This window comes from Nelumbo nucifera, chromosome 1 (genome assembly GCF_055504915.1).
Source record: "Nelumbo nucifera cultivar China Antique chromosome 1, China Antique-T2T, whole genome shotgun sequence".
NCBI classification, from domain to species: Eukaryota; Viridiplantae; Streptophyta; class Magnoliopsida; order Proteales; family Nelumbonaceae; genus Nelumbo; species Nelumbo nucifera.
The window spans coordinates 35,535,794-35,548,105 of record NC_142649.1 but is presented as its reverse complement, the minus strand read 5'-3'; the positions used below and the strand labels follow the sequence as shown (position 1 = coordinate 35,548,105).

The 12,312-nt window shown below is 39.7% G+C and overlaps 1 protein-coding gene across 1 annotated transcript in view; it reads left to right on the top strand.

The window, feature by feature from the left end:
• The window catches only part of LOC104608274 (GroES-like zinc-binding alcohol dehydrogenase family protein), a 57,100-nt gene extending 45,316 nt beyond the window's left edge, over positions 1 to 11,784 (top strand). Inside the window, exons 7-8 of the mRNA XM_010274208.3 lie at positions 9,498 to 9,668; positions 11,437 to 11,784. Coding sequence (XP_010272510.1) covers positions 9,498 to 9,668; positions 11,437 to 11,628 — 363 coding nt within the window. The 3' untranslated portion in view covers positions 11,629 to 11,784. The remainder of the gene's footprint in view (positions 1 to 9,497; positions 9,669 to 11,436) is intronic.
• The last annotated feature ends 528 nt before the right edge of the window (positions 11,785 to 12,312 follow it).

Below are 12,312 nucleotides of genomic sequence, written 5' to 3'. Positions count from 1 at the left end.
TGTCCTTTGAGTCTGAACCGTTCTCCCCTGCTTCTCCTCAGGTGGAGAGTAGCATAGAAGAGAAGCAGGTTCAGGTTTGCCAAGTCTCTCTTCCTTCTATTCCGGACCTTGCCCCCTTTCATGTCTTCCAACGTAAACGCCGTAGAGATTAACATCGTCAGACTCCCAAGAGGTAAGTCCAAACCCATTACCCTACTGTGGATGACCTTGACATTCCTATTGCTCAAAGAAAGGGAGTCGGGTCATGTACTACCAAACACCCCATTACCCAATATGTCTCCTATGATCACATTTCCCCCCTAATACCGACCCTTCCTATCTGCAGTTGATTGCATCCCTGTACCAAGAAATGTTGCAGAAGCCTTAAAATACCCTGAATGGACAAATGCTATAAAGGAGGAGATTAATGCCCTCCATAAAAATCAAACTTGGGAATTGGTGGATCTTCCAAGGGGGAAAGACCCAGTGGGGTGTAAGTGGGTGTTTACAGTTAAACACAAAGCGGACGGGACAGTTGAAAGGTATGAAGCAAGATTAGTAGCAAAGAGGTACACTCAAGTGTATGGGGTTAACTACGATGAGACATTTGCTCCAGTAGCTAAGATGAACTCAATTCGAGTTCTTTTGTCATTGGCTGCTAACCTTAATTGGGAATGGTGACCTAGAGGAGGAGGTGTACATGGTTCAACCCCCTGGATTCTGTTCCAAGGGAAGTGAAAATAAGGTGTGCAAGCTAAGAAAGTCTCTTTATGGTTTAAAACAATCTCCCGAGGCTTGGTTCAGTAAGCTTTATATGGCAGTCCAGCAAGTAGGATTCAAGCAATGTCAGTCTGATCACACTCTCTTTGTGAAGAGATGTTAGGAACATGTTGTATTGATACTATATGTGGATGATATCATCATTACAGGAAATTGGAGTTCAAAAATACAAAAGTTGTAATAATTCCTTGCATTTCAATTTGAAGTGAAAGATTTAGGTCCTCTAAAGTATTTTCTTGGAATTGAAGTTGCCCGTTCAAAAAGGGGCATCTTCTTTTCTCAAAGGAAATACACCCTTGATATGTTACAAGACATTGGCAAGTTGGGTGCAAGGCTAGCAAATACTCTCATGGATGTTGATCATAAATTGGGTGACTGTGATGGTGAACCTCTAAAAGATGTGAAACAGTTCCAAAGGTTAGTGGGAATGTTGATTTATTTGTCCATGACCCATCCAGACATTGCCTATTCAGTTGGGGTCCTGAGTCAATTCATGCACTCTCCTAAGAAACCACACATGGAGGTAGCAGAGAGAGTTCTTAGATACTTAAAAAGTATCTAGGAACAGGTCTACTGTTCTGTAAACATAATCATTTAAAGGTGAAAGTCTTTATAGATGCTGATTGGGCAGGTGTTGTGGATGACAGAAAGTCCACAAGTGGGTATTGCACATTTGTGGGAGAAAACCTAGTGACATGGAAAAGCAAGAAACAAAGTGTGGTAGCAAGGTCAAGTGCTGAAGCGGAGTATAGAGCTATGACACATGGGGTGGCTGAAGTTCTATGGCTAAAAAACCTTCTAGTGGAGCTTGGAGTTGTTCATACTCTTGTCTCTTTACTTTGACAACAAGGCAGCCATAAACATCGCCAGCAATCCTGTCCTACATGGAAGTGGACAAACACCTCATAAGGGAAAAATTGGAGAAAGGGGAAATCTGCACCCCTTATGTCAACTCTAAGGAACAACTTGCTGATGTCCTCACAAAAGGACTTCCATACTTGTGGCACAATGAGTTATGTGACAAGTTGGACATGATAGACATATTCAGCCCAACTTGAGGGAGTGTTGGTAGGGTTATTTAGTTGTTTTTTATAGTTGTTTCTAGTATGTTGTAAACCTAAGATGTTGTCAGCTGGTTCCTTTCTTTCTTTTTTATTTGTTTGTTATTAGGGAGTGCCACCAGGGGCATATTTGTAATCTCCTACCTATTTTATATTAAGTTAATATAAATAAGAAGCTGGGTGCCACTAGCTATTGTCATTGACTCTCAATCGGATCTCTCTCTCTCCCCCTTCTCTTCTCCTCTGTTCTCTTCTCTCCTCTCTCTTCTCTCTCTCTCCAAGAAAGAAAACAGGATCCATCTACTAAAGTGATTCCTTACTAAAACATAGTCTATAGGAACCAAAGTTTGAAGCCATTACCAATCATATGGTTTGAAGCTCCATAATCAATTATACAAGTTCTAGGAGTAGCAACGAAGGGGAGGGTACAAGGGAGATAAGGAAGGGGAGGAAGTGGTGGAGAAACTTTGTAGGGAGACAAAGATTTGAGAAATCATTGAGGGTCTAATGGGTGAAGTGGAAAGGAAATGCAGAGGGGGTTTACAGAAGGGATAGAAAGGACAAATGATGGAGGATATAAGGAAAGGAGTGAGAAGATCCCTGGGAGTGAGAAGAGAGGAACTTTAGATAAGGAGGAAACTAGCAAGGAAGAATCAGTTGCAGAATTTGTGCAAAAGCTGGGGTATAAATTGAAGAATCCAAATGATCTAAAAGTTTATCTGCATAAAAAAGAGGATAGTAAGGTAAAGAAAAGAAAGTTGAGTGAAGTAGAGAGGTTGAAAAGAGATATTGAGGGGGACAAGAAGTTTGAGGTGAGAGGGGATAGAAGGAAAGGGGTTAAGTAGAGGGTGGAGGAATTGGGGTTGAGCTTGAGAAGTTAAAATGAGAATTCTAAGTTGGAATGTGAGGGGCTTGGGCAGTGTTAGGAAGAGAGCAACAATTAAAGAGGTGATTAAGAAGTTTAACCCGGATGTGGTAATGATTCAGGAGTCTAAAAGAATGGATTTTGATTGCAGATGGGCAAGGAGTGTGTGGAGAGATGGGGGAATCAAGTGGGTGGCCGCACCATCTTGGGGATCCTCGGGTGGGATTGTAACACTGTGGAAAGAAGATATACTAATCGGCTTGGAGGAGCTAATAGGTGATTACTCTGTTTCCCTGAAGTTCAAACAGGTGGAAGATGGGTACGAATGGGTACTAACAAACGTTTATGGCCCCAATGACTACAGGCAGAGAAAGAAATTGTGGGAGGAATTGAGGGATGTTAGGGGCCTCTGGGAGGGACCGTGGTGTGTGGGAGGGGATTTTAATGTAGTGCGGTTTACAGAGGAAACCAACAACCCCAGACAGAGAGTGACAACTAGTATGAGAAAGTTCAACCATTTTGTGGATACTTTTGAGCTTAAAGAAATTCCACTCCTAAATAATAACTTCACTTGGTCCAACCTTCAGTCGAGGCCAATATGCTCCAAGCTGGATAGATTCTTGTTCTCAACAAACTGGGAGGAACATTGGGGTAACCTGGTATCTAGGGCACTCCCAAGAATTATTTCAAACCATTGGCCTATAGTGATGTGTAAGAAGGAATTGAGAGGTGATGGACCCACTCCATTCAGGTTTGAAAATATGTGGTTAACCTATTCGGGATTCAGTGAGAAGATCAGGGAGTGGTGGGAGCAATCTAATCCGATAGTGGGAGGGAATGAGGTTCCACAAGAAACTTCAATTTCTAAAATCACAATTAAAGGAGTGGAATAGGTTGGAGTTTGGGAGAATAGAGGAAAGGAAACACGTCCTGCTAGAGCAAATTGAGGATTTGGATATGAAGGAAGAGAGGGGATCCTTTGGAGAGGAAGACAGGAAAATGAGATGGGAGTTGAGAAGGCAGATGGAGAATATTCTAAATAAGGAGGAAATAAGTTGGAGGCAAAAATCTAGGTGTAAGTGGCTAAAGGAGGGAGATAGAAACACTAGATTTTTCCATTCAATGGCAAATGGGAGGAGAAAAAAGAAATAGTAGAGGCCTTAGTAACTCATTTCGAATCTATATTCAGAAGGCCTTTGAATGAGAGGGTGTGGTTGGAGGGTTTGGAGTGTCCGACTCTAAGTGCAGAGAACAGAGAATGGTTGGAAAAGAGGTTTGATCGGGAAGAGATAAAGGCAGCAGCATTCTCAATGGATAGGACAAAAGCTCCAGGCCTAGATGGCTTCACAATGGCTTTCTATCAAGATTGTTGGGATATAGTGGAGGAGGATCTTAGGTCAGTCTTCGAGGAGTTTCACAGTAGGGGAATAATTAATCTGGGCCTGAACTCAACTTTCATTGCTTTGGTCCCAAAGAAGAAAGAGGCATCACAACCTAAGGATTTCAGACCTATTAGTTTGGTGAATAGCTTGTATAAAATAATTGCAAAAGTGTTTTCCCTCAGGATAAAGAAGGTCCTCCCTTCTATTATTGCACCCAACCAAGGAGCATTTGTAGATGGTAGACAGATCACTGATCAAATCCTCATTGCAAATGAGAGTCTGGAGAGCTTTAGGAAATCTAAGAAGGGAGTGGTATGCAAATTGGACTTGGAGAAGGCTTATGACTTAGTGGATTGGTCTTTTTTAGTGGAGGTGTTGAGAAACTATGGCTTTGGAGATAGGTGGTGTAAATGGATTTGGGGTTGTATTTGGACTTGTCACTATTCTATATTGGTGAATGGAACAATGGTTGACTTTTTTCCTGCTTTGAGAGGTATAAGACAAGGAGACCCACTCTCCCCCTTTCTTTTAACCCTGATGGCTGATGTGCTTGGGAGATTGATCCATAGAGTAGACTCGAGGAATCTGATAAAAGGGTGGAGAGTTGGTAGGGAGGAGGTACCACTGACACATCTCTAGTTTGCAGATGACACAATTTTGTTTTGTGAGGGTGGGAATATAAGCTAGATCCGGAATTTAAAATTAGCAATACAACTTTTTGAGCAGATGTCTAACCTCAAGGTGAACTTTGATAAGAGTTGTGTGGTGGGGGTGAATGTGGAGGAGAGGGAGTTAAGGAATTATGCAGGTGTGTTAGGTTGTGCAATCTCAGAATGGCCTTTGACGTACTTGGGCCTCCCTTTAGGAGATAACCCTAAGAATGAAAGCTTTTGGACTCCGATAGTGGAGAGATTTGAGAAGAGGCTTGCGTCCTGGAAGAGAAATTATCTTTCCTTAGGAGGGAGAGTCACTCTGATTAGGTCCACCCTACCTAACTTACCTGTGTATTGTTTGTCAATGTTTAAGATCCCCACCAAGGTCTCCAACTTATTGGAAAAATTAATGAGGAATTTTCTGTGGGAGCCGGGAGAGGAGAGGAGAGATCATAGGGTGAGATGGGAGGTGGTATTTAGATGTAAAAAACTAGGAGGTCTTGGGATTGGAAACATCAAGAAAAGGAATATGGTGTTGTTGGGAAAATGGTTGTGGAGGTTCACAGTGGAAAAGGAAAAATTGTGGACAAAGATCGTGGCTAGCATACATGGGCTGGAAGACAACGGGTGGGATTCTGGAATTGTGGCAAGGGCTACAGCTGCTTTTTTGTGGAAATCCATCCATGATTTGCTTCTAGTTTTCTTGCCTTGGATCAGGTACAATGTTAACTCTGGCAATCGAATAAAATTTTGGGAACACTTTTGGGTTGGGGTTTCACCTTTGAAGGACTAGTTTCCTTCCTTGTATGCTCTGTCAGATTTGGAAAATGAACCTATCTCTTCTTTTTTAGTTCCTTTAGACTCCACTTCTGGTTTTGGGTGGAACATCGGCCTGCGAAGGGCAATTAGGGATACAGACTTGGACAGCCTCTTACCTTTATTAGCCATCCTTGAAAATATCTTCCTTGATCCTAATAGGGAAGACACCAGAATTTGGATCCCTTCTACTTCAGGAACCTTCTATTGTGCTTCGTTTTTTGAAACCTTAACTCAGTCATCTGTCCCTTCTGGTGTGTCCTTTCCGATTAAGGAATTTTGGAGCAAGCCCATTCCTCCTCGGGTTGGATTTTTTTGTTGGGAAATTTTCCTGGAAAGAATAAATACAAATGATCTACTTCAGAAAAAGAGACCCAATTCTTGTTTACTTCCTAATAGATGCTCTCTCTATAAATATGATGGGGAATCCGGTTACCACCTTTTGGTCTCTTGTAAGGTTACTAAAACTGTTTGGGAGTGGGTACTTTCTCACTTTGGGTGTACTTGGAACCCTCCTGAGAGTGTCCAAGGTTTGTTCTCCCTTTCGTTTTTCAGATGGCCTAAGAAGCGAGGGAAGATGATGTGGAGTATTAGGACAGCCGTGTGTTGGTCACTATGGCAGAAAAGAAACTCTCGAATATTTTCGGAAAAGGAAAGATCCCCGGAAGAACTATTAAACCTAATACATTTAAGGGCTGCCCACTGGCTAAAAACTATGGAACTGTTCTCAGACTTTTCCTATTGCTGACCTGTTAAGAAACTGGAAAGAGATAGCAACCTCTACTCTGTGTAAGAGGACTCTTAGTCCCTTGTGGTCCCCTCCTCCCTCCGGATTTATAAAAGTGAATTTTGATGGCAGTAGCATAAGGAATCCAGGGCCCTCTGGGATTGGGGGAGTTTTCAGGAATGAGGAAGGGATTGTTATTGCTCTGTTCTCTGGCCCTATTGGAGGAGACTCTATTAGGGCTGAGATCCTTGCAGCTTTGGAAGGGGTTCAAAGAGCAAGGGAACTAAATATCAGTCGGCTGATTTTGGAAGGTGATTCAAAGGTAGTGATTAGCTGGTTGAAGAAAGAGGACAGTGGCTTGTGGAGTTGCAATAATGAAAAGAAAAAATTCTTATGGCTATGTAGAGGCATTGAGATACAATACAGCTGGGTGAAAAGGACTGTTAATTCTTTTGCAGATGGGTTGGCCAAGCAAGGGGTGAATAGGGAGGCTATTTTTTGGGCTAATTTTTAATCTTCTTTCATTGTAATTTTCTGATGGGAAGATAAGACTCTTTATCTCCCCCTTTTTTGTACCTAAAGCTTCATGATTCTTAATAAAGTTTGTTATTGATCAAAAAAAAAAAGTTCTAGGAGTAGCAAAATTAAACCCAAATGGATTACTTAGCATATGTCATACCAGTCATATAGATAAGAAGACCCTTGACCTTTTCCAATAATTCTGTATCTTTTATGTGGTACACCAACAGGATGAGATGATTAGGATGTCTTAAATGTAGTGGGCCTAGTGGAAAAATTAGCTTTGCCCTTCTTTGCAGTCTTGAATTGTCTTGCTTCAAGTGAGGATAGAGCTTCTAGCAATGATCTCTTGTATGTGTGGACTTTTTATAATACTAATAGGCTGCCTCCTATGTCTTACCAACTAGACTATATTTGCCCATAGTATTCCGCTTAGATCCAGAAGTAGCAAGAGACAAATGGTCTCCCTTAATGATCTAACCCATGGCTACCAACCAACTGTCCTCCCCCTAAACCCGAGAATAGCTTCGGGAAGGCCTAAGATGTCAGCACTCAAAATATGCTGTCTAGTAAAGTCAAATTTCATATTAAGCGTAACTAAGAAATTCAAATACTTTGTTTTTCTCAGTGACTTTCTGATACTGATCAACACCTATTGGGTCCCTCCATTCCAAAGACTCCAAATGGTCTATCTCCCCCTATAAATCCCGTAAAGAGGAGAGGTACATACTGACAGACTTTTGTCTCATGCTACTGGCTTCCCTCCTTAACTGATAGATCCTTGTAGTGCTCCAATGTTGAGAGTAGGTAGCACTAACTCTATGCTTGATATCTTCATCTATAGATAGGAACATATAATTCCTTGCAATATGGGGCTGCATTGAACAGATCAGCCATAACATGACAGATAAATTTTCCTGCTCCCTTCTTGGGTATGCTGGATCATTTGTTGGGGGTCTAGTTTCCTTCTCGGTATGGTACACCAACTGCCCCTGCCCTCCAATAGAAATTATTGCTGATTATGCCCAATTCACTTCTCTTGAGGGAGCAATCTCAAGAATATTTAAAATGAGGCAATCACAGAAGGTCCTCATTACACAGCAGCTTGGTGGATGAGATGGGCCCACAGCTTGTAGATCTCCCACAAACAATCTCCACAGCCCTAAAAAAGCTAAAAAATAGGGTTGGCAGAAAATATGGTTAGAGAACACACCACCATTCACTTCACAGGTGTTCAAATGACATGAGACTACTTCAGGTCTCTCCCAAAATGTCAGATGGACCAAAACTAGCATCCAACTCCATAAAAAAGGTAGATCTGATCAAACAAACCAGTAAATAAAATCTTCTATTTTTCCAATTTTCCACTCGAAAATCCACACAAATATGAAATCTTCTGCAAACAGCTTGAAACAGGTACTAAAAAAATATAAAATCATTATCTACCCAAAAACACGAGCTCATCTCTTTCTGACCTACAGCTGATGTCAGCTGCCAATGGTGATCGCATCAGAAACTAGCTGGACTCTTGAACACCAATAGCTGTCTTCTGTGGTACCAAGTTGATGAACATTTGTAGTAGAACCTCTAGTATTAAACAAGAAGTAGAAAAGGAGAAAGAAGAAGAAGAGAGAACTACAGAATGACCTGAGTTTAGAGTTCCTTCTCATTCCCCTAAACTTTCTTATATAATAATAGAGATTGGTTATAAACTTATAATAACAAACTATTATCAATTAGTCTCTCTCAGAAATAGAAACAAATAAATGTCTAAATCTCTTGCTATAACTGCTCCAATTGTGTGTTACGAAAAAAGGAAACAGATAATAGATTTAATCTCTCGACATGTTGAATGTGGATGTTTTGGAAACTGAACTTCTGAAAACATCTATAAAAATATTGTAGCTGGTCTCCACATGATGGATTATGAGAGATGGTACAGGTTTTCTGATTGTTTGGGTGAAATCAGAGAATCTTTTGGGGTTCTAGTTGTTATGTGTGAGTATGCTACTCTGACGCTAGGTGCAGAAACATGTTCAAATTTCATAAACACAGTGCCAAGCCCATCATGATTTGATCCCATAGAATTCAAATTTCAATGTAATATGATCTTCACAAGAAATGCATTGGAAGTGATCAACATAATATAGATCTGGCTTTTCCTGAATTTTGGATTGGAGAAATTTTCAAGTCCTTCAAAACTTTATCAGAAAAACCAAATGTTTCGCAATTAATAGTGTAGAATGTCAGATTGCTTACATGGCCAACTGCTGCTGATACCAATCTTATACTCAGTTGGCATCACCTACATATGCAGGTAAGCTATAGAAAGATTAAATACATCTATAGGATGGTTGCATGCTCTGACACCTTTCATGATGTACTCTTATCAGAAAATGGAGAAGAAATTGCATGGTACATATGATAGGAAGAGAGAGGGCAGAAGTGAAAATATTAAGCAAGAAATCAAATAGGGTTGCCTGAACCATTTCCTTTCTATTAAACATATTTCAAAAGACAATAATACCCTTGGGAGGCACCCATACATTTGTTTGATGTCTCATTTTTACACTAGATATTTTTCACCTTTCTCATCATTTTGATATTTTAAATGAATTTTTTTTATAATAAATACACAATTATACCTTACTCGGGAGAAATGCCATTGTAAGATCTGTTATGAGCTTTTTTTATAGTTATTTCTTTCTTTGACAGGAAATAACTGGTGGAATGGGTGTGGACATCGCTGTGGAAGCACTGGGGAGACCGCAAACATTTTCACAGTGCACACAGAGTGTACGGGATGGGGGAAAAGCTGTGATGATTGGGCTGGCAAAATCCGGTGCTATAGGGGAGGTAGATATAAATCGACTCGTCCGAAGACAGGTCTGTCATATATCTGCAAAAACTTACTAATTGATTTTATTTATTTGTTTATATGTTTTTGGTTTTCATGCTATTAAGATTTTCACCAGCTAATTTTATAAAAATTACAATGTTGTCTGAAAATATAATCGGAGTTAAGGAGATGAACTGCAGGTTTAGAACGGTTTCTTGGAGCTACTTAAGATGTGCAACATGACCTATAAAGGCCTATAAAGGTTTCTAGGTCAGATTAATAATCTACTGGTTTCTCTGTCAATGGATGAAATTTGTAAAAACCAAGCGTATGCCTAAGAACAAAATATTTCTATGAAACTGTATTCATACTTTGAATAGGGAATTAGGGATATGTATGAGGTTATAAGCAGTTTGGACACAAAATACAAAAAACATCCTTTATGAGAGAAATCCTAAAATTTTGGAATTAGGGAAATGGAAATTTGGCTTGGAAAAGATAGAATGAATTAAACCAGATAATAATGAAGGATGACTAAATTTGGGTGGTATTTGAGTTGGTCTTGTCATGAAAAGGCAAACTTGTCCCAAATAAAAATGATCAAGATGGCTCACATTGAGGAAATTGAAAGAGAGAATGAATAAAACTTGGGCTATTTGAAGGTGCCTAAGGAGTAATTTGAAACCTTGTGGAGAGCTGGAAGAGATGCTAACCAGAAAATCTTATTAAATTTATAATAACAATAGGGAGGAACATGGATTGAGCTGAGATAGGCCCATGCCAGGTTTTTATAGGGGTATAAGAGAATTTTATATGTGCAAGCCCACTATATGCTTAAGCCCAGTTCTATGCAAATGGGAATGGGCATCTAGCTTGCCATAATAAGTCATTGTGGTCAAGCCTATTGTAGAACCAAAACTAAAATCTAAGCTTACCTTGAAACTTACAAAGGATAGGTCCTTGATGTTAAGCCTATTGCAAATTGCAAAACCAAAACTAAAAATCTAAATTTACATTGAAAATTACAAAAATATATTATCAAGTGAAAACTTGTTTTCATGTTCAAATCCGGTCCTAAGGTTTTGATGACAATTCTTATAGTGTTCTTTTGTCATTTTATTGTTTCTTTTACCCATCTACTCCAAAGTCCCAATAATAGAAGCATCTAGTGGGTAGGAACCAATTTAAGTGTCATTCTCAAGAAGAGCTTGGATTTTGGCATCCATATTTTCTTTCCAGTGCGGAACAGCCATCGCCTACTGTAAGTCCTAGGAATATTTGTGACCAATTCTGAGTGAGAAATTTGCTCCCATTTTTAATGAAAAAACAGTGGAAGAAATGCACTCACACCAAACACCTGCAAAACTGAACCAGAGTGCAAATTTGCTTTGGTTCTTCAGTTGCACTCTTACCAAATGCAGCCTTAGGATTCCACCATTTGTCTGGTAGAGAGGCATTATTTATTTTTTTTCTGGGTTAATAGAAGCATTATTTCCCCCACATTCAAAGTCAGTTATATCGCCAGTCATGCTTCTGATTTTTGTCCCTATAATATCAGCCATTGAAGTTTGAAAAACTGGGATGAAAAAAAAGGTGATTAAAATATGAAAGTGGTTTTGAAAGCACTAGTCTTTAATTTGTGTGTACTAACTCCTGGCTCTACCCTTGATTGTATATAAACGAAATTCTGTTGTAGTGTAGTTTTTTACAGCTCCTTTGCATGTTGTATAATGATTATTCTACCTTGTGGTCCATTTAATTAAAATTCTGAAATAAGCTAAATGACATGTTCCTTTTAATGATCTAATGGAGCAGGTAAAGATCATTGGGTCATATGGGGCACGTGCCAGGCAAGATCTTCCCAAGTTGGTTAAACTTGCTGAGACAGGCATCTTCAATCTTAGTGCAGCTGTTACAAGAAAATGCAAATTTGAGGAGGCAGGCAAAGCATACCAGGATCTTGACAGTGGAGGCATAGTTGGACGAGCTGTAGTTGAGATTATGTAATATTCTGTCCATCTTTCTTAATAATGGTTGGGGCTTCTCCAGTGAAAGTAGATGGTTGATGTTGTGTCCATCTTTGATCTTTCTTAATAATTGTTGGGACTTCTCCTGTGAAAAGTACAGATCCTTAGGAAGTTAATGCAATTTCATGTTCTAAAAGAGTTTCCGACGAATGGGGAGTACTAAAAAAATTGATGGCACGGTGCAGTAAAATAATGTCAGTACTTACTGATTTGGCCTAGCCATTTAGTGCAATAAATAAATAATTGCAGGGGGTTAGGTTTAGTTTAGGTTCCTATCCAGTTATCCACCCCTTCCAGGATAGCCATTCATTGGTTCGTCTGGGCTAAATTTATACGGATCTCACGGAAGGGTACAGTTCGGGTTGGGTTAGGTCACTGGATTTGGTTTTTCCATGATGTGGAACCGAATATGCTGGTTATCTATTGGCTGGATCTATTGCCACATCCCCAATAGACCAGTAAAATGAAACAAGCACAAAAATCAAACCTAGAGTCAAAAACCAAGTTAGCTCCAATGTGTTTAGTCATAGATCAGTAAGGCTGTGTTTTTGCATTGCAAATTTATTTGCACTAGTACAAATGCATGGAGTGCAAATGTAAAAAATGCAAATTCTTGTTCAATTTTACTTTATTCTGCTTCATGTCTTGATTTATTTCATTTCTA